Below are 23,678 nucleotides of genomic sequence, written 5' to 3'. Positions count from 1 at the left end.
AAGATTATACTTTCACATCGTCACATGTCATCAGATTTTCAGCCAATAGATCACTGCTTCATCCTGACTCTCTGTATGTCTGTATATCTAGCCAGTCTTAATTTTCTACATATCCATACATAATGGCAAAATGGAAAGCCAGAAATGTATGCCTTACTTATCTTTCTTTAGTCTATGAAATATCTAAATATTAAAATAGTATTCACTTTCATTGGTTTTTCTTAGTAACTGTTATTGCAACATTTTTGAAATTTACAATTTACAGCTTGTAAATTTCAGTCTTACTTCTTATTTTTTAAATTAAAGTATAATTAATGTACAGCATTATATTAGTTTCATGTATACAATATAATGATTCATCAATTCTATAATCACTTTCATTTTTTAAAATGCAAACAGAAGAAATTCTTAAGAAAAAAAATCAAATCAATTAGCAACCACAAATAGATTGGATTTGCTAAGTAAAATAAGCATTCAGGATATCCTCAAAGGGTCAGAAACCACAGAATTGGTGGAGAATAAAATGAATCAGATGACAGCAACTGTCTATCATTCATTTGCACAGATATAGACTTAAATAAGCAAGTGAAATATCCAGTGAGTTAAGATCTTCAGAAACTTTCAAGTCATTATTACTTGATATTCTGAGCAAGTCAACATTTATATAGCACCATTAATAAATACAATGAATATAATTAATATAAGTGATTATAAAACTTATGTTAGAAGAGCCTTCTTTTATAAGCAATTTCTCTCATGAAAGAATTATGATATATCTTAGAGAACATAATTTACATTCAAGAAGACTATATCTATATATCTATATATCTATATCTATATCTATCTATCTATCTATCTATATATATATGTTTTTTCTCACTAAAATTCACGCCCAGAAATTCCAAGTGGTTTTTCTGGATTGAAGTAGGTCTTGGAGGGAAATGGGACATTCCCCATAGAAAGAATAGTCTGAAAAAAAGCACTGAGTCAAGAAATAACCTGGACATTTGGGAGCACGTGAGCAGTTGGTGAGAGCTTAAAATGGGAGTGGTGGGTGAAGACCCTGGAGAGTCAAGCAGAGCCAGATTGTGAAGTCCTTGCCTACTCCATGTGAAGTCCTAAGACCTTAACCTTACTATATATGCATGAGGAAAAGCATTGAAGAATTTTAAGCACAAGTGAGATGACCCTCCCCCCACCCCAAACAGAGAATGAATCATCTCAGTTTAAGTAAAAAATCAAAATCATAACACGCATCTACTGCAATCAAGATCGAGTATTTGATATTTGATGACAGAGTTTGTGAAGAGGCTACGGTCCCCAGGATGACACCTCTACCTTTGGACTCGGTGGCTGAGTAGATAGTCATTCAAATAAAGAGAATACAAAAGGCAAAGCAAGTTCAGAGAATGGATGGGAAGTTCACTTAGAGAGATGCTGAGGTCTGAGGTGGAGACAGAGATTTAAACATCTCCAGCAAGAGCATCAATAAGATTTCTTACAGAAAACAAGAAGGCAGAGAAGAAAAAAGGGAGCCAACAATAGATGAAGGGAGGACAGATAGGAGAAATATCTGAAAAGCATCATCTCAAAATCAAGAGATGAACGTTTTCTGCAAACAGGAGTAGTCAGTTTAATCAAATGCCACAGAAAGCTCAAATTAATACAGATGTTATCAATGTCCGTAGTATTTTTCAGTCAAGGCTATGATAACTCTTGTAAGACAGACTTTGGAGACATGGGTGGGGAGAGATGGGGACGGATGTCTATAGCACTGTCCTAAAACTCAAATAGGAAGAGAAAAAGGGCAGCTGAAAATACAAACAGCATTTCAGGAAGTTTGGTCATGACAAAAAAAAGTTATTAGAGCACTATTCTAGAGCTGAGCTTAACAATCTTGGATGTGCATACAGATCATCTGAGGATCTCATTAAAATGTAGATTCTGCTCAGTACATCCTGGGTGGGTCCTAAGATCCTGCATTTCTAACTGGTCCCAGGCAACGCCAATTCCTTGTGGATCTAAATGGGAAAAGAAGGAAAAGGGACAAGTTCTGTGTTTGCTGTTCTAGTTTAAGATCATTTTGTTTGTTTAGTTTAGTGGGAAAGAATTGAGCATGCTCACAGCCTGTACTAGAATAATCCAAGAAAAAAAGGCTGAAATTTTGGAAGGGAATACCGGACAGCATGGCGCTCCAGAGAAGGCATAAGATCTAGAACACTTACTGAGAAATTCACCTTGAACTCTAAGAAGAAAAAAAAAAAAAAAAACACCTCTTCCTCTAGGGTGGGAGGAAGCTGGTGATGGTGGTAGAACCAGCAAAAGGTGTGGGTGTACAGAAAAAGGTGTGGGGCTCTGAGGGTTTTATACTTAGGACCCTGAATTTGTCTGTGGGGTGAAAAAGGAAGTTCATTTTGGGAGACAGGAGAGAAAGAGGGAAGTGATGAGAGACATGAAGAGGTTGCTGAATAGTAAGACAGGCCCAGCAAAAGACAGCAAACTGGGATAATGCTAATTCCACATCCATGATAGTTTTTTCCCCACTCAGGAGGAAAAGCAAATAGGATGATTAAGTTCATCCAAGGCTAAAGAGGTGATTTAGTGCACCTGAAGAATAAGGACAAGAGGACCCTGGTGATGCTAGCAAGAATGACTGAGGTGACCTGCCATGGGATAGGGCTGCTAAAGAAGGGAGGCTTCAGGGGAAAAAGAAGGATCCAGAGCCTGGAAGTCCCAAATGAATTCAAAACAAAACAAAACAAAATAAAATAAAAAACAAGCTGAGAATACCAAAGTGATGAGATTGCAATAAGAAATTGGCATATTGGAATTTTAGATTCCAAAGGTAAAATCTCAGTTATAGATATACTCTAGTATGTGGAGATGGGAAGGCACCAAAGAAGAAAAAGGGAAATAAGTTTTTCCTTCTTATAGCAAAATTACTGTGCAAAAAGAAACCACTGAATAGTATCTTTCCCTTTAATATGCATCTGAAAGGAAAAGCACATAAGCATTTCTTTTACTCTTCAGAAGCAAAGAGCATAGGAACCAGATTTGGGCCTACCCTACAACTACTTTCCAAAGAAAGAATCCGGCTCTTTAAATGACACCGTAGTAAGGACAGAAGCACACCGTCATTCAATCAGGTTTTCAGTTATTTTATAGTACTGATAATGTGACTTATTCTTTTGTCTTCAGGGAAAATGAAGATCTTGGAAGTACCGACTATCCCCTTTGAGTATTAAATATATCCCATTTCAGTTATATAATAAGAATAAGTTGTTGGAAATGTTTTAAATATCTATTAGTCTATATATTTTAAACACCTGAGTGAAAAGACAAGTTTTTGAAATAAGATTCATTTTTGTCATATATACACTAACAAAGGCAATTTTATAATGTAATAAAGGTCTAGCTCATATGTTCTTGATCAATTTGATTCTGATAGCAATGCCCCTCTCCAAATTTTCCAGACTAATATTTGGGTGATCACATGAAGATACTTTACATTTTATGTTTCTTGGTAATGAAAAGCATGTATGTCTCTGGTTAAGATGAACACATAGCTTCTTTGCTTATAATGACATTTCTTTCTATAGCAGCAAGTTATACACTATGTGGGCTCTAAAAGTCATTCCCTTAAATCATTACTAGTTACTATACTATATATAGTATACTAACTATTACTAGTTAGTATACTATAAAATTTAAAATACATAGAAAAAGAGATATCAATGGTTTACTTACCTATCAAATAAAAAAGAATAAAATATAAACACGTTATTATTTAATATAAAATGCATTTTACGGTTTAAGAAATGTTATTTATAGAAACACCTGAAGTAATCTTAGAGCAACAGGTTATAAAGCACACAGATCATTCTTAAACCTGAAAACTTACATCTTTGAGTTATTGACAAAAATACAGCTATTTGCCGCCAGAGAAAAATACAAATAGACAACCTTAAAATTGTTATACCCTTTGGCTAAAGTGAAACATGTAGAAAAATGAGATTGGCAGGCATCATTCCTTCATCAGTTATTGTTGTTGGTTTTTTTTTAAGTTTTATTTTATTTCATTTTTTTCAGTGTTCCAAAATTCATTGTTTATGCACCACATCCGGTGCTCCATGCAAAACATGCCTTTCATAATACCCACCACCAGGCTCACCCAATCCCCCAACCTCCTCCCCTCCAAAACCCTCAGTTTGTTCCTCAGAGTCCACAGTCTCTCATGGTTTGCCTCCCCCTCCTATTTCCCGCAACTCACTTCTCCTCTCCATTCCCCAATGTCCTCTGTGTTATTCCTTATACTCCACAAGCAAGCGAAACCATATGATAATTAACTCTATCTACTTGACTTATTTCACTCAGCATAATTTCTTCCAGTCCCATCCATATTGGTACAAAAGTTGGGTCTTCATGCTTTCTGATGGAGGCATAATACTCCACTGTATATATGGACCATATTTTCTTTATCCATTTGTCCTTTGAAGGGCATCTTTGTTCTTTCCACAGTTTGGCAACTGTAGTCATTGCTGCTATGAACATTGAGGTAGAGATGGCCCTTCTTTTCACTACATCTGTATCTTGGGGGAAATACCCAGTAGTGCAATTGCAGGGTCATAGGGTAGCTCTATGTTTAATTTTTTGAGGAATCTCCACACTGTTTTCTAAAGTGGCTGCACCAACTTGCATTCCCACCAACAGTGTAAGAGGGTTCCCCTTTCTCCACATCCTCTGCAACATATGTTGTTTACTGTTCTGTTGATTTTGGCCATTCTAACTGGTATAAGGTGTCAATGTGGTTTTATTTGAATCTCCCTAATGGCCAATGATGATGAACATGTTTTCAAATGTCTGTTAGCCATTTGTATGTCTTCTTTGGAGAAGTGTCTGTTCATGTCTTCTGCCCATTTTTTGACATGATTATCTGTTTTGCATGTCTTGAGTGTGAGAAGTTCTTTATAAATCTTGGATATCAGCCCTTTGTGTGTAGTATCATTTGCAAGTATCTTCTCCCATTATGTGGGTTGCTTCTTTGTTTTGTTGACTGTTTCCTCTGCTGTGCAGAAGCTTTTGACCTTAATGAAGTCCCAAAAGTTCATTTTCACTTTTGTTTCCTTTGCCTTTGGAGACATATCTTGAAAGAAGTTGCTGTGGCCAATGTCAAAGAGGTTACTGCCTATGTTATCCTCCAGGATTTTGAGAGATTCCAGCCTCATGTTGAGGTCTTTCACCCATTTTGAGTTTATCTTTGTGTATGGTATAAAAGAATGGTCGAATTTCATTCTTTTGCACACAGCTGTCCAATTTTCCCAGCACAATTTATTGAAGAGACTGCCTTTTTTTTCCACTGTATATTTTTTTCCTGCTTTGTTGAAGATTATTTGACCAAGACTTGAGGGTCCATATCTGGGCTCTCTATTCTGTTCCACTGGTCTATGTGTCTGTTTTTGTGCCAGTACCATGCTGTCTTGGTGATCACAGCTTTGTAGTCAAGCTTGAAATCAGGCAACATGATGCCCCCAGTTTTGTTTTTCTTTTTCAACATTTCCTTAGCAATTCAGGTCTCTTCTGGTTCCATACAAATTTTAGGACTGTTTGTTGCAGCTCTTTGAAAAGTGGAATTTTGATCAGGATTGGCAATGAAAGTATAGATGGCTCTAGGCAGTATAGACATTTTAACAATGTTTATTCTTCCAATCCATCAGCACGGAATGCTCTTCCATCTTTTTGTGTCTTCTTCAATTTCTTTCATGAATGTTCTGTAGTTCCTCGAGTACAGATCCTTTACCTCTTTGGTTAGGTTTATTCCCAGGTATCTTATGGGTCTTGGTGCTATAGTAAATGGAATCAATTCTCTAATTTCCCTTTCTATATTTTCATGGGATGCAAGAGTGGTTCAACATTTGTAAATCAATCAATGTGATAGAATAATCAATAAGGGAAGAGAGAAGAATTACATGGTCCTCGTAATTGATGCAGAAAAAGCCTGTGACAAGATACAGCATCTGTTCCTGATTAAAATTATACAAAGTATAGGGACAGAGGGAACATTCCTCAACTTCATAAAATCTATCTATGAAAAACCCACAGTGAATATCATCCTAAATGGGGAAAAGCTGACAGCCTTCCCTTTGAGATCAGGAACACGATAAGGATGTCCACTCTCGCCACTGCTGTTCAACATAGTACTAGAAGTCCTAGCAACAGCAGACAACAAAAGAAATAAAAGGTATTCAAATTGGCAAAGAAGAAGTCAAACTCTCTCTCTTTGCAGATGACATTATACTTTCTATGGAGAACCCAAAAGACTCCACCCCCAAACTACTAGAACTCATACAGCAATTCAGTAATGTGGCAGGATACAAAATCAATGTACAGAAATCAGTTGCTTTCTTATACTCTCATCAGTTTTTTAAAATTTCTTATTTAAATTCAAATTAATTAACATATAGTATATTATTTGTTTCAGAGGTAGAAGTTAATAACTCATCAGTTGCGTATAATGTCCATTTCTCATTACATCATGTGCCCTCCTTAATGCCCATTACCCACTTACCCCATTTCTCCACTCACCAGCAACCCTTGATTTTTTTTCTTTAGAGTTAAGAGTCTCTTATGGTTTGTCTTCCTGTTTTCATCCTATTTTATTTTTCCTTCCCTTCTCCTATGTTCATCTGTTTTGTTTCTTAAATTCCACATATGAGTGAAATTATATGGTATTTATCATTCCCTGACTGACTTATTTTGCTTAGCATAATATGCTCTGGTTCCATTCATGTCATCAGTTTCTAACAGTGATAAATATGCCTTACAATTTTTAAAAGTTTTTATTTTTTTTAATATTTTATTTATTTATTTATTTGAGAGAATGAGTTGGGGAGGGTGGAGAGGTCAGAGGGAGAAGCAGACTCCCCTGCTTAAGCAGGGAGCCCAATGCAGGACTCGATTCTGGGACTCCAGGATCATGATCTGAGCCAAAGGTACTGCTTAATCAACTGAGCCACCTGGCGTCCCATGATTATTTTTAGGAATGTACTGCCATTGAGCCAGTAAAGTAAAAATACTTTTGAGAAAATACATGACAACATGACCATGCACGTTTTGTACATATTCTTATTCAGCAGGCAATATCCAAATATGCTGAAAAGCTGTCTGCCATGCAGGATGAATTCCTCACCTCTTCCTACTGCGTGGACAACCGATGGGCCATATCCTCGTATCTGGAATCCAAGTCCCTCAGCTGAATCTGGGATTTTCACTGTCCTAAAATCAGTCAGAAAATAGGGTAAGATGATGTTAAAATGCCACAGTTGGTTAATACAATATGTCCACTTTTATTCATTCTTTTAATAAATGTGTTGAGAGTCTACTGTATAAAAGACACTGACTGAATTAGAAACAGGAAACAAATAGGGTGCATGCCCTCACACAGGTACCCAGAAGTCTGCATGACAGACTTCCTCAATGGAGCACGGCTAGTGCACGGTATATGCTGAATAAGGAACAGGCTCCAGGATCAGGAAAAACTAGCTTTGAGTCCTCATTTACTCACTTGATAGTTGAATAACTTCCATGAACTCCTTAACTTCTCTGAGCTTGACTTTCCACAGAAAGTTAAAACTTACTTTGCAGGGTGTCAGTGGAGATTAAAAAAGGAATCTTTGGTCAACTGCCCTACATCATGCTATGAATTATGTAAGCACTTCAATAAAATGGAAGCTTCTCTCCTTAGTTGATTTTTTAAAATTAATTTATTTATGTTAAAGAGAGAGAGAAAAAGTGTGAGTTCATGAGCAGGGAGGGAGAAGGAGAGAACCCTCAAGCAGATTCCCTGTTGAGCTTGGAACCAGACTCAGACTCAGCGCTCCATCTCACAACCTGAGTTTATGACCTAAGCCAAAATCAAGAGCTGACCACTTAACAGACTGAGACACTCAGGCACCCAACTCCTTAATTTACTGTTGCAAAGAAGACAGTGCACTGTGGAATTTCTTTGTGAAAACTAATAAAAGAAACATAGAGTTAATACATCTTAGCTGTTGGGAACTTCATCAAAGAACAACAACAAAAAGCTAGTAATAAAGAACAGATCTGTCAAACACTACACCAAAATAATTTAAGAATGTGATTAACTTCAGTATTTATTCAGTGAAACTTGGAAAGAATAATACATCAAGGGGCGCCTGGGTGGCTCAGTCGTTAAACATCTGCCTTCCGCTCAGGTCATGATCCTAAGGTCCTGGAATGGAGTCCTTTGTCGGGCTCCCCGCTCAGCAGGAATCCTGCTTCTCCCTTTCAGTCTCCCTGCTTGTGTTCCCTCTCTTGCTGTATCTCTCTCTCTGTCAAATAAATAAATAAATAAATAAATAAATAAATAAATAAATTTTTTTTAAAAAAAGAATACTACATCAAAAGGGAAAACCTGAATAAGAAAAGAAATATTTTCAATGAAGCCATGTGGAAAAGAAGCTGAAGGAAAGGAGAGCCTGTGTAAGCTGCTGCTATGACAGACCCATGAGGGATGTCCAGTTTGGCACTAATAAGTAAGCCACTCCACAGAAGGAAGCCGGAGATCAGAGAGCAACAATGAAAAGCAGAGAAGATGAGATAAGGCGGAACATCACAACTATAAAAATGAGTATCATAAATTGCAGTACAGAACAAAGACAAACGAATACAATGCAGTAAATTTTGATGGATAGCCCTAGATGCCCAAGAAACAAATGTGTTCTCCAAAAGATGATGAATTAATCATGAAGTAAATGTCAGCGGCACTTCAAGGGCACATTAGACAGAGTTTGAAGTTAGGTGCAGCAGCACTTACTTACAGTATATTAAAAAAGCTGCTAGAGCAATTTGAGCAACGCTATACCTAGAACCCTTGAGAAAGCCCTATACGGCGTTAGTGTCTGGCGGCAGACGGCTGGTCCTGTGATCTGGAATATACATGAGGCAGGCAGTCCAGCATTTCTTGATTGAAATACAAATGATCCGTTTTAGGGAAACTTGAAAGCCATATTATGAATTAGGTTACACACCATAGGCTATACACTATGAAGTGATCTACATATTGGTGGAGTAGAGGTCACAGGACAAATTTATCTTTTATCTTTAATTATATACTTTTTGGTGTATAAGGCTGTATTTGTTTCCTTTGAATAGCACCTTGTTATTACTATCTGTCACAAAAACAAAAAAAAAAAAGATACCTGAAAATGGAAGATAACTAAGGGAAAGAAAAAGGGAATAATAAATGCATTTTCTGAGCATGAACCAAAAAAGTAGAAGTAGCTCATGCTTCTATGTATTACAAATGAGAGTTCACTTTTGTTGAAATAACTTCAAGCTTTCAGGCCATGGTGAGCCATTGTTGCTTTTGTGGATTGTGAGGAATTCATAGCAGCCTTCTTGGTTCTTTCTGAGCAAGGTCTTCTGTCCTTCTAATATTGCTAGTGAAGGCTGACCTTACTCTAATCTTCAAGAAAATTATTATAGATTTATAAATTTTGTACAAACACTATGAGGTGCATTTTGGTAATAATACTGGGGCCCTCTTCATCAAATGATCTTTGGAAAACATGTTTCCCTGCTGGGATCACTATATTATCTATTAAACGAAGAATTAAAATTATACAAAAGGAACATTCTCATAGAATGTAAGTGCACTAAATAATCTGTTACAAAGCCTTTTGAAAAATTCTTTGATGCTATCAAGTGTAAAATACAGCTAGATTCAAAAGAAAACTTCTATTGGATTAACTTCTCATATCTCTGCTTTCCTCCTTAACCCCAGACAAGATAATACATCAAGTATAAGTGGGTACTGTAAGAAAATATGAAAGAATGATTTATAGGAATCATACATTAGAATAAGGACATAAAGGAAAGGCTATAGATTTCAAGCAAATTAAAAGTAAAAGATGAGGGGTCACCTGGGTGCCTCAGTGGGTTAAAACCTCTGCCTTCGGCTCAGGTCATGGTCTCAGGGTCCTGGGTTCGAGCCCCACATCGGGCTCTCTGCTCAGTGGGGACCCTGCTCCTCCTCTCTCCCTGCCTGCCTCTCTGCCTACTTGTGATCTCTATCAAATAAATAAAATCTTTAAAAATATATTTAAAAAATAAATAAAAGTAAAAGATGAAAAATGAGTACTCTATCCTCAAAACTGTTTTGAAATACAATATAAAATGTTTCTGATATAGTAAAGGAGCAATGAAAACTTGAAATAAGAGAATAGACAAGCATCACAGAAAACATCACTAGAGCACACACTATGTGTTGAACAAGTCACTAAGTTCTTTAAAAACCTAAATTTATTTAATGTTCTTAGCAGCTCCACAACACAGACACTCATCATCGCCATTTTTTTATGGATGAAGATGTTGAAGCAACACAATTAGCAAGCAAGCAGTGGAACAGAAGCTTGAACCTGAACAGGAAATAGGGGGTTCCAGATACTGTGTGACAAACACTGCAGGAAGAGTCAGGAGACACAGGTTCTAATGCTGCTCATCTATTAGTTAATTCCTGGACTGAAGATTTGCCCCTATCTATTTAGTCTTAAAGTTGAGGACTTCAGAATGATCCAACTGTTGAAATGTCTATGATCAGTGAATCAGTAGTTACAGGGTTAAATCAGGGGCAATGGGGGCAAGGGGAGGATGTTTTTGTTGACTAATGACTGATTTGGGCTATGACCCCCTTATTCCTTTCCAGTCTGTCCTTTTCCTTTTAAGTGTCCTCAAAGTGACCAGAGGTAGGCATCTAGGTGAGCCTTACCCTACTTAGAGTTGGGTTAATAGGGAGTAATAGATGAACAATAGGTTTAGAGAGAAGACACTGTTATGGCTACTCTCTGCCCTCTAGACCAAAGTCTTCCTAAATGAGTAATTTTAATGAGTCACACTCACTCTTTTCCTGGTACATTTTAACATCGACCTTGATGACTTAATGCCATAGAATCTAGCTCATTACATTGCATGCTTGCTTTGGCAGCACATATATTCTAGCTTATTACATTGCATTTCAACTACTAAGTTAAAGAGTACACCTAGTTATTGCTGAATATATATATTAAGGCAGGGAAGAATACTATGCTATATATACTGAGAATATTTTCCTAAGTAGTTAAAATAAACCTTTTGTTTTTAAGTGGTAATCTTCATTTACCTTAAAGTGAATAAAGTTGCTTATTACAAGTAAGAAACGATAAAATTAAATTTTAAACAGCAATTTTGATATAATCATAGTACATTAAAACATTACATGAAGTACTTCACATAAATTATACTAATTAACTTATTGGTTAAACAAATCATGGAAATGTGACACAGAAACACTAGACCATCAATGATTTGCAGAAGAAAAGCCAATGTCTACCAAGTATATCCAAAATCTCTTATAATTTAAAAAAAAGATTATAATGCATGATTTTATAAATACATGGTTGTGTAAATCTGTACAGCACTTCAAAAAATGAACTATCACTGAATTTCAGAAAAGTAATGGCTATTTATGGATGATATGATTATAAGAAACACATCTTCATTTAGAAAACCTATACTCTCTGAATTGGCTATAATAAACATGAGGTTTTTTCCTTAATCATAGGTAGGAAGATAACTAGGCATTTTTTTAAAAAGAATTGACATATCACTAAGTACCAGCAAGCATGCAAGTATATTTCACATAATTGTGCTCCCATTTCTTATAAGCATTTAATTATAAACCTAATATCTGACCAAATCATAGACCTGAAATTCTTAGAGCTGAACATGGGGAATACGTTCCTTATTATCAAGTGTTCTACCAGTTTTCTTCACTTATAATCAGACTCAACCTAACCCAGACCAGGAAAATTTGGGCAGCAAGGAGGAAGTATTATTTCTGCTGAAACTATCTGATTTGAGGAGCAAGCATTAGCAGCATGAGCAATGTAATTTTTTCCCATCATTAAAGACCAGTATTAGTGATTTTGGTAAGGTCTAAATGTCCCAAGCAATGTGATATTTAATTCTAGACATACACTTAGTTAACTTTTCTATTTTATTCACCTATGTTTAATTTTTAAAATCCCACATAAAATACAACTTACTCCCTTGGCTTTGTGCTCACAAGAACTCTTAGAGGCTTTCTGCTGTTTAAGCATGATTTCAGGAAGCAATCCACTTCATTGAAAGGTCTCATAAAAACTAGGTCACCATTAATAGCAAAAATCTTTTTCCCAACTTCCATGCCAGCCATCTAAGAGAGAAATAGGGAAAAAAAATCAAATTATATTTTAATAAGGAATCTTTTTTTTTTCACAGAATTAGAAGAATGAAAAGACCTAGAACTTACAGGTTTTTGACATTTCAAAACATCTGCAATGTTTTTTATATAATTTCACACAACAGAACTGTGGGGGAGATAACACAGTTATTCTCTTTGACCTAGTTTTAAATTTGATCACCCATTTGCACTGAATTTCCCTGCCCCTTCTTTTATGACTTAATTTTGTACTCCTCCTGTAGCCCTCTTTTCAGTTGAATCTTATAGTTCTTTTTCTTATTTCATCCTTTAATTAATTAATTAATTAATTAATTTTTTTTTTTACTCTTTTCCATTTATATCCAATTAATTCAGAGAGATTCAACCTCTCTATAGCCAACAATGACAACTGAATATGCATTGCTAACATGACACAGCATAAACATCTCCAGGGCAGGAGAGAGGAATGGCCTGGAAAAGAGCTCCAAAAAAGCACAGATTGTCAGGAGCTGAAAAGACTGCAAAGAAGACAATATCTCTGCATTACAACCAGGCCACCATTCTTAACCAATCCCACTGCCTCTGAACTACATGCTGTTTTGGTTACCAGAGAAATGATGAAAACCTAGGAGAGGGCACTTAATCAGTGACATAATCAGATGAAGCTATGCTCTAAGAACACCCACAGAAAATGTCTAGGAGAAACATTTCCTTCTTGCAGAAAATTACTAAAACTAGTCATTAGTTGGCCCAGCCCACTAACAAAGTATGAGCTGACCAGAGTTATTTCATTTGAAATTAATGTGCTGTACCGAAAACACTGTCTTGCATGAGTTTGTGTTTTGGTAAAAGATGGAGACCTTGGGTATTAGCAGATAGGAGGGTGGATGGAAGTTTGCTACTAACTTTAAATAGGTTCAAAGCAAAAAGTCATACTTTACTTATTCTCACAGTCTTCATTTAAGATTTCCATATTTAGAAGCTTGCTTGAGGATTAAGGCATGTTTACAAGCCAGGTACCAAGGTGAGAATACTTTAAATCTCACATATTTGGGATATAACACTCCCAGTAGGTTCCATGAGAGCAGGAGACTTTGTCTCTTTTGTTCATTGCTGTATTCCCAGAATCTAGAAACTGCCTGGCATATAATAGGTACTAAATAAATAATTCTGAATGAATAACCAGGATATTCCTTTGTTTAAAAAACTACTGAGGTGAGAGAACATCAAACGGCATTAACCTAATGAAAAAATAAGTCAAAGCATGCACCTTACTGATTATATAAAATATGAATAAATAAAATAGAAAAAAATTATATCTTTATAAGACAGTCAAAAGTGATAGGAAAATAAAAGACATAGACTTTGATTTAACAGAACAGTTATCTGACATAGAAAATGTAGTCCCACTATACACAGTCTCCACAGGGTTCTAGACTAGAACGATGATGAACAGGGAAGTCTCAGGGACATGGAATGAGCCATGTGACCTCCCAGGAGGTCAAGAAGTTCACAACTATAGATCTTTGCACTACCTCCCAACAAGTTCATGTATCTTTGAGTACATGAACTCTGTCACAAATTCCAATAGTGGAGTAGCAACTCAGAATAAGATTATTCAGAAACACTATTTTCAACAGAGATACTTAAAAGCTGATTTCAATTTGTTTAGAACTCTTATATTTGTATGTTATAGACAACAAATTTAAATAAAATGCTAATTTACATTACCTCAGCATTAGACCCCTTTTCTACCAACTTTATTATTGGAACTTTATTTTTGTCTTCTAACCCAAAACCATAGCTGCCTTCATTGGATTTAATCTGAAATGCAAAATATTAATGTTACTAATAAAGAAACTATGAAAAAAGGTACAAATCAAACAGAATAAATGAAGAAAACTTATATAACATATTGATGATCTTACCAATAGTGATTTGGCTATAACATTTTCCACAACTTTTAAATCATGTTTCATAAGTCGATGCTTCATATTTGATCCTTCCATTTCCTCATCCGCAAAAAAGCGGAAAAGCAGGGGTTCATCTTTGAATTCACTTTTTTCAAGGACTACAAAAACAGAGATCCAAATTGTTCCAATTAATCCAAAAACTGAAACCATTTTCCATAATAATAGACATTAAATAAACTAATACCTGTCCTATAACCTCAATGTCATACTCTTAGAAGAAGTTTCATTCACAAATATCCCTATGATATTATTCTATTTCTTTCAACAGCTTCAAGCTGATATTTCCTCTAAATTACTATTAAGTAAAGAATTTTGAATTTTTAAGTATTTTTTCAATGTTAACTTTTTGTACTCACCCAAATTTAATAAAAGATTATACTGAGTCAAAAAATGTATGTAATCCAAAACATAGAAGCCTACATTGTTTTGAATTTGTAGTAAACATTTGAAGTGTGTTTTTAATATCCTGAACAATGATGGGAAAATTCAAATGGGTAAGTGTTGCTCTTATGTGTGTGAGCAATTCCGATGGTGGCTACTTGTGTTCTAACACTTCAAACCAGAAATATATCATCTGGGTGAAATGTGATTTTAGTTTCCACTAATTCTTTGGGTTTTTTTTTTTCCTGTTTAAAAACATTATTCTCAAATAATCTTATTTCAATAAAGGTCATTTTCCCCTTTTATCTGAATATTAATATTTTTGCCCAAAGTCCCAAAGATTAACCTTTTTAAAAATAAAGCTAAATACTGATAGAATTTATATTCAGTGAGATCCTGACAACAGTCAAAATATTTTAAAAGAGAAATCTTCTCTTATTCCTATTTATGTATGTATGCTTGGTAGGTTGAAGCATACTTGTTGGAACAGGGTGATTCATTGAGCAGGGTAGCCAAAGGGAAGACGCTTGTCCCATGGCACTGTACGAGGTCTGGCTTTATGACGAGACAGACCTCCAGGTGTGGGGTTGATTCTGGGTGTGATTGAGCCCAGGGTTTTGGGATTGAGCCCAGGCTGGGTCAACCCTCATAAGGGAGTTTGCTCTAGATTCTCTCTCTCCCTCTCTCTTTGACTCTCCCCCATTCTCTCTCTTTATAAAATATATAAATCTTTTTTTTTAAAGTAATAACCTTCTGAAAGTAATTGACAAATAGGTAGAAGTGCTATCAATATGTGTTTATAAGCATATATATGTTATATATATGTAAACAGTGAAAAATATGAGTTTGTGGAATCTATAAGATGCTATGAATAGAGAGGGAAGACTAAGTCTCATTATTTTTAAAATTTAGGTGAAATGAAGTTCATCAAACAAGAAAGAAAATCTTTAATTAGTAGCCAAAATGAAACATTTTTTCCAGAGATTTATAATTTTATCTCTGATGAAATTTTAAAATCATTTTTCTATTTTCTAAAAAGAACAATGATTATCCAACCATAATATGCTCTCACTTAATCATTTTAACATATACTGGCATTCAAAAAAACTGTAAGCGTGATTGAAAGTAATTTCAAAGGGTTTTTTTTCAAAGCTACTTAAAAAAAAAAAAACATCTAGTTCAAGTTCTTGCTCTTCTGGAGTCAGTCTAGAAAAAGAAAATAGAAGTTATGGCAAGTGGTAGATAACAGCAATAGACATAGGAATGGCACCAGTGGTGAAATAAAATGCAGATGTGATCTGGTCTGGGCACATGGCAAGACCCATACAGTTTTATTGGTTCATCTCTAAATGAATTCACTAAAACAATGAGATAGTCCCAGTGCCCTAACAAAAACAAAACAGAAAAATACATCTGTAAGCTTCAGGATTAAAAATACCTACCATGGTGCATGAATCCATTGTCACAGAGTCCGACACCAAATATCATTGCCTCTTCTCTGGTGCGACAATCCCCCTGTTAACCACAAAAACATGGCACAACTTTATAGGCAACTGAAGGCTTTGTTGTGTCTTCACTGCATTTGACATTCCCAGCAACACACTGACAGAAACATTCTTTTATTAGGGCACACACTGCTTTCATAAGCTCATGATGTACCTAATTGCTATAAAACATTCAATTAAAACATCTTTTTTTGACATTAAGGGAAAAAACAAAGATCCATTTCTTGAGTAAAACCATACTGTATTAAATATGAAAATTTATAAATAACTAAAATTTATTGCTACCACAAGTGATCCCTTTCTCTTATTTTTTCAATCTTGTATCCCAATTGTGCAGCAAAAAAATATCCTATGTATTGAAAACACACTAAAGTTAATGAAAAATCATTATGCATAATCTCTACTATCACATTCCTTCTACCAATGGTCTTGCTCTTTAAGGACCCCTAAAGAGACTCAATACAGGGTGATTTATAAGACTCTAAAAGTAAATTGTTCAGCTGAGCCTGTAAATACAAGCTTCTCTTTCACTCTCTTGCAGAAAAAATAATCATATCATATAACTGAAGCAAATATGAAAGCCCAATGCAACCTTCTGTTAGGTTTTTATCCAGGAAACTTCTATTTTATTCATCTAAGGACTCATATAAAGGAACAAGCGTATGTACATAGGTGTGTTTAAACTTAGAGTTGTAGATTTAATGGTTTAGAAGTACTTTCTCATTTTAATTCTTCCTAGTCGGGTTGCTCCCCTGAACTCTGGACTCTGTGCTTATTTTTGTCCTTGCTTTCACTCAAAATCGATTATTCATACCTACAATGCACGTTTTACATGTTTTATCCACCCACTTGTTTTAAAGTATCTGTTGTTAGTCCTAGCAAGTTATTCTAATGTCCCTGTGCTGTTTTCTCTGTTTGATCATAATTCTAGTAAGAAGTAGACAGTTGTGAAAAAAAAATCGGTCAAGATGAAGGGACTTGTCCAATTTTGCATAACTACTTATCAGAAGAACCATCATGAGATGGTAGGTTACCTGAGTCCCATTCCATCACCCTAATTTCTACTACATGTAATTTCTAAGACATTGTTGTAACAGACCACTAAGAAAATCTGAAGAAAAAAATAACTGCAACATGGTTTAGTTTTTATTCTGTTTTTCTGATGCTCATATTTGAAAAGTAAAACAATGCCAAAAAAGGGGAAAAAAAAAAGGTGCTCACTGCTTTCCTGGGTCAGGACTTTAAATATTTATTAGGCACCAACTTTCACTTCAAGAAACCTTTCTTCAGTTTTCCCACATGGTCAATATATAGTATAAGAGTGTGTGAATTCAGTAAGATTTTAATTGCTATGTGAAATGCCAACTCTGATATTAAGTACAGAACCAATTCTAATGACACATATTTGACCATAATGTTATAAAAGTCTGACTCAAGTAAACCCATTGCATGTATGAATTAGTTTTTGGTTTTGTTTTTAAGATTTATTTATTTATTTATCTGACAGACAGAGATCACAAGCAGGCAGAGAGGCAGGCAGAGAGAGGAGGGGAAGCAGGCTCCCTGCTGAGCAGAGAGCCTGATGTGGGGCTTGGGGTTCATGACCTGAGCCGAAGGCAGAGGCTTTAACCCACTGAGCCACCCAGGCACCCCTGAATTAGTTTTTATCTAAAAATAATTGCTTGGTTTAATCTAAAATCCTAACTTCTAAATAGAATACATTTAAGTGCTATAAATACAAAAGCAGGCAGTCTTGGATAGTCTAGAAATTAAAATTAAATAATAAAAATCTCAAAATTTATGTGCACAGATGAGTTGAATATGAATTAAACATATATTGAATTGCTTCAAATATTGATATTTGAAGCAAAGAACATTCTAGGATTATCAAATGTAGGTCACTTTATTTAATTACAAAAAAGTAAAAACTGCTTATGAAATTGACTCAAATACCTAAGCATAACAACATTTCAACCAAGCAATATCCCCTAACAAAACAGTAAGTTCTGTCAAAGTGTTTTGTAACCAGTATTAAACACTGTTTATATATTAGGTGACCTAGAATGATAAAACATTTAAATTTATATTTGAATTCTAGTATATTGGGGGTAAATACCCTAATTTGCAAATAACGTTTTCTCAGTACCTGCTGTCAACTCCCACGTTCTGAGAAACAGAGCAACAATAACAATAAATTTCATACTTTCCTATTTAAAATGTATGTAGATAAATAGTAAAGCTTATATTGTCAAAGCACAATTACTATCTAACAGAAAGACATAGGGAGATTAGAGTAACTTGCTAGGACTAATAAACAGATATCTTTAAACAAATTATGAACAAAACATGCCAGAAATTTCAGTGTCTGTGAGTATGTATTCTTCAGTGATATATTCAAATTACACTTAGGGTTTGTTTGGTTTTTTTTCGTTTTCTTTTCTTTTCTTTTTATTTTTAAGTTGGCACCATGCCCAGCACAGAAGCCCATGTGGGTCTTGAACTCATGACCCTGAGATTGAGATGTGAGGAGAGATCAAGAGTCAGACGCTTAACTGACTGAGCCACCCAGGTGCCCCTACACTTAGTTTCTCACTGGATCTCAGTTGATATTTTTTTTAAAGATTTTAATTATTTACTTGTTAGAGAGTACAAGTAGTCAGAGAGGCAGGCAGAGAGAGAGGAGGAAGCAGGCTCCCCGCTGAGCAGAGAGCCCGACATGGGCTCGATCCCAGGACCCTGAGATCATGACCTGAGACAAAGGCAGATGCCCCAACCCACTGAGCCACCCAAGTGCCCCTCAGTTGATATTTTAAAAATAGGAACATCTTGCTCTTAAAAGACCACATAGCATAAAAATTAAGTTTGAATACTATAAAGTCAGAGTACCTAGATTCAAATCCTAACTCTGTATTACCTTATGAACTTAGTCAAGCTATTTCCCTGTGTCTCCTCTGCACATGGTGACCAAAGAAGGTACCTAAATCACCTCAAAGCTTAAAGCAGCAGCAAATGTAACTCAGCAAGTTCTTTTTCTATTTACCTGTGCAATTAACCAGTCTATCAGCTTGTTGGCCATGACTACAGACTTGTAGGTTCGTAGATGGTAATCTTTATCTCTATAAGGAAAAAGAAACCAAAACCGGTGAGAGGATAAGTAAGAGCAGGAAAATGTTTCATTTAATATCGGTGTGCAACAGAAAAGTCTACTAAATATAATCTGAATCTATTATCCAAATTATGTGCAAATAAGAGAGGTTTACAAGATATATATAACACCTGAAAATTCCTTCATCAGCTTATATTGGAAGAGAGCCACAATGATACCAAAACAGGATAGTTCACCTTTGACATGTTCATATACACAAATAAATTATTGCTTCTATATTATCTGACAATGATTTAGCTAGAAATACAGTATCTCATTAATAAAAGAATAATAAAAATAGAATTTCTTCCCTTAAAATCAAGAATGAGCCTAAAAAACAAAAACAAAAACCAACAACAACAACTCCTCAAAATGTGGAGAATAAAGCAACCCCTTTTATTCCTGAATTCTCCAGGAAGGCTGGATTAGCACTGGAGGATTATTTGTTTGGCTCAGATGCAGTGGCATACAGCAGGTCCATCCTAAGGTAAACATGCTGAGAACGCTGTCATTCATCGTGTCTGATCAGAGCATGGACAAGTGACACCTCATCCCCAGGGAACCAAAGGAACCAGCTGACTCTACATTAGCCTCTCCTTTCAGTAGACTTCCCAGATCTGGGAAATCATTCAAAGTTAAGTTAGATACCAACAAGTGTTCCTGATCAGAATGGGGCCCCCAGGGCAGAAATCTATAATTCATTCATTTTGCAGGCCTACATCAAAGAGAAAATGACAGTCTTTTCAAAATGTCAAAAGATCGGAACTGCAAGCAACTTGAAGTGATAAATAATTACTAGCTCTGCTCACAGTTCTTTAGCCCCTGTCAGCAACTGACAATTAATACTGACATCATTTTTATCCACCTTCATAAAAAAAAGTCCCTGAAAAATAGTTGGTATTACTAAAAGAGATTTTAGTAATAAATACACCAGGTTAGCCAGTAATCAATAGCAGATTCTTTTTTTATTAATTTTTTAAAATTAATTAATTAATTGATTATATCTTTTTAAATCTATGTCCACGTTTCTGATACCTCACTGCCCATTTTATCTTGGTTTCCATAAGCACCAATAAGAAGGAAAAGGATAGTCAGTATATTATAAAACACACGAGGGTTAGTGAATTCTTCACCCAAGTAATTTTTCATTTTGTAAGCTGAGTTCACACATATTAAAAGCATGACTATCATACATTCCATCTGTTTTATGTTTTTTTCCCATAAATTTTTCCTTAACAACTCATAAACAATTGTCATTTCTAGCCAAAGAATAATCCCTTCTTATCAGCTCTTATGGAATGTAATGTTCTTGATAAGAAATCCCATATGGCTAAAATATATTTTCAGAGCACATTTTCTCACATACGAAATCTACATATACACAGGTAACATGAAAACTGTAACCATGATCGTTTTTATGAGTTTAGCAGAAAGAACAGATTTAAGTACCAACTTACTATTGAGTGAAGTAACCATCTTTTAGTGTTAGATTATCCAAAATATTTTCAGGGAGGCTATGCTAGAAATCTAGTAGGGAATCTATAAATATAGCTTCATTTGCACTTCTTTTTACTTTAGGAAGTCTGTTTGTGAAAGCGGACAGGGCAATTTCAGGAATGATGGGTAAATTTTCTTTCTTCCTCCAGGATCTGCACTGTGTTCTCTAGAAAACATTAGTGAGCATTCCAATACACTTAAACAGCCACTTTGGGATTTTTTTTCCCCTAAGTTCTGAGTTTCCTTGAAATTGGAAACCGGAATGAAAAGTAGAAACACAGCACATCAAACATTTGGATTCTATAGCCATGAATGAAAAAAAGGTTTTTATTCCTTTTGGAAACAGTACATCCATTTTTTTTGTGTGTCCTGAATATTAAGTTTCAGTCAATAAACTCTGAATGATAGCTGGCCATCTGAAATTAGTGTAACATCATACTACATTCTATCAGTGTATATCAGTATAAATTTTATAAAAATACATTACTTCAATTAGTTATCATAACACAAAACTCAGTTTTCTGCTGTCTTTCCAGAGAGGTAAACTGAAAATTAATTATGATTCCACTTCAAAAAAAAGGGCATATCTTTTCAAAAGGAAAAATTGGTAGAGAATACAATTATACTGTTTTACTTATTAACTCCAAAGTAATTCTGAATTTTCAAGTATAAAATCTTTCCTTTGGATAAAAGAGTATTACACATATTATAAAAATACATATCCAAGAATTGATTACACAATTTACTGAGAAAGGAAATCAGACAGTAATCAGAGTAGTATTTATAGTAAGCAATATTTTCAAATTCTTTCCCAGTGAACTATTATTTACTAAATATTAACTAAATGTGGATTATTTCATTATCAACTCTATAATTTAGTTGAATTAATGACTAATAATTTTAGAAATCAAAATAAAAAAGTGGGAAAATGCATAATTAGAGTCTCAGAAAATTTAGAAATATTTTCAGGTTAATTATTACTTAAAATAATCTTTAAAAGTAAAATTTCCACTTATAGAATAAGTGAAATAATAAAATAAAATAATAAAATAAACCAAGAGGTTCCAGCTGAATAATAAGTACCTAATATGCAATACAAATATTGCCATGTAAGTTGCCCAGAACTTAGAAACCAGACTCACCTTATCACTGGAGTAAACAGACTATGAAGACGGCAATATAATCTCACTCCCTATTATAAAATAAAGATATGTCAAAAACAAGGAGGATCATTCAAAGTTCAGACCAATGAAATTTTGAGACAAATACACTGTCAACATTCTGGAATCATTATATAATCTCTACCAATTTAAAAGTTATTCAACTACTGCATTACATCAGAAAAACTTAAATAATAACTTAAATAAATAAATAAATAAATAAATAACTTAAATAATTAAAAACAGGATTAAATTGTACTATGAATTTGTCATATACATATGACATATACATATATAAAGAGTTAAAATTATTTTTCTTAAAATGTAGAATTCCAAACTATTAGCAGAAAATAAATCTATGCAGCAACACTTCATACTATGTGTTCATTTTATGTCAATATAAATCTCATCAAGTGTGCAAAGAAAACTGATGTTACATACATTTTATATACCTTTTTTTAAAATGTATTCACGTATAATGGCCACTTGTTGCCACATGTGACATACTTTTCAGTGGATATAATCTGAGGATGCAATTTCATTAGTTCCATTGAGAGCTACACAAGAGAATGAAAAAAATGATCTAACCCTAGAATTCTTTAAATAGCAAGAAAAGACCGAGAGGCTTGCTTATGAATGCCATTTTCTATACTAGAAATTTTTTTTAAGTCTCTCAACAGCATTTTGTCTTGGTGCAGTATGACAACATGAATTCTGCTATTGATAAAAGGTTCTGGGAGAGGCTGTTACCTTCGAAATCACGTCCTGCATTTCATTTCTTGGATAAAATGTTCCATCATCATAGCGGAATCTATATAACATCTGCTCTGGCTTGAATTGATGTTTATCAGTAACTAAGAACACAGAAACAATATGCTAAAATATCAACAATCTAAAAATTGGCAAACAAAAACAAATAAATTTATAAAATACATATTTATGTACATAGTACATAAATATGTATTTATAAAATACATATTCCCAAATGCTAAAACTACATGTTATATATATATATATACACATATATATATATACATACATAAACATAAAAAACTTTTGTTTCCCTAACACAGTAATACTAATTCAGTATTCTGATAGGATTCATGTTAGGATTTTGTTATATAATACTTTTATGATTTCCATATAATGATTAAAGAAATAAGTTGAGATTGTAATATTGGGTTAGCATAGTACAAGGGTATGTACAGTGTATTATTTTATTTATATAAATACACAAAGTTGTGTTTTCTATTTCTTCACAGTGCCACAAAGTTGAGCAAAAAGTGTCCTTCAAAGAGCAGATAATCTAACTAATGAGTTATAATTCAATTCTCAGTCCTAGAAGTGAATTTTAGTATTTATCTGTTTTATCCCACAGCAATCAGGCCAAGACCACCCATACACCAATCTTGACCATTTATTCTGTGTTTACATCTCTGGAGTAGACTATATAATATCAATATGCAACTTATTCCAAAATTTCAACAGTTTTCTGAAACTGAGAAATGCCTTTCTCACATGTCACTTAATATTTTTTGTCCTTAGTAGAAATGAGAATGGTCATCCTTTGCTTTCGTCCTTGAGACAAGAGTTTCATATTCATAAAGACTCCTATTTAAATTCCTCTCATTTTCTTTTGATTTCCAGGAAAAGTATGTTACAGACACTTTTAACCAAAAAATGATGTTTGTGGAGGGGAAAAAAACTCACAAATTAAACCGTTAAGAGTTTATATTTAAATATTTTCTTTAGAGGAAATGC

At 34.4% G+C, this 23,678-nt stretch overlaps 1 protein-coding gene across 6 annotated transcripts in view; it reads right to left on the bottom strand.

The window, feature by feature from the left end:
• PREX2 (phosphatidylinositol-3,4,5-trisphosphate dependent Rac exchange factor 2) overlaps nucleotides 1–23,678 on the bottom strand; it is a 337,813-nt gene that overhangs the window by 185,024 nt on the left and 129,111 nt on the right. For all 6 annotated transcript variants that reach the window (XM_032316155.1, XM_032316156.1, XM_032316153.1 and 3 more), the window contains 8 exons: nucleotides 22,668–22,771; nucleotides 21,900–21,949; nucleotides 19,156–19,231; nucleotides 16,053–16,125; nucleotides 14,185–14,327; nucleotides 13,988–14,080; nucleotides 12,102–12,250; nucleotides 7,187–7,272 (listed from right to left, as the gene is read on the bottom strand). In XM_032316155.1, coding sequence (XP_032172046.1) covers nucleotides 7,187–7,272; nucleotides 12,102–12,250; nucleotides 13,988–14,080; nucleotides 14,185–14,327; nucleotides 16,053–16,125; nucleotides 19,156–19,231; nucleotides 21,900–21,949; nucleotides 22,668–22,771 — 774 coding nt within the window. The remainder of the gene's footprint in view (nucleotides 1–7,186; nucleotides 7,273–12,101; nucleotides 12,251–13,987; nucleotides 14,081–14,184; nucleotides 14,328–16,052; nucleotides 16,126–19,155; nucleotides 19,232–21,899; nucleotides 21,950–22,667; nucleotides 22,772–23,678) is intronic.

This window comes from Mustela erminea, chromosome 16, assembly GCF_009829155.1.
Source record: "Mustela erminea isolate mMusErm1 chromosome 16, mMusErm1.Pri, whole genome shotgun sequence".
Taxonomy (NCBI): domain Eukaryota; kingdom Metazoa; phylum Chordata; class Mammalia; order Carnivora; family Mustelidae; genus Mustela; species Mustela erminea.
The sequence above is the reverse complement of the archived record's forward strand: the minus strand, read 5'-3'. Positions and strand labels throughout refer to the sequence as shown.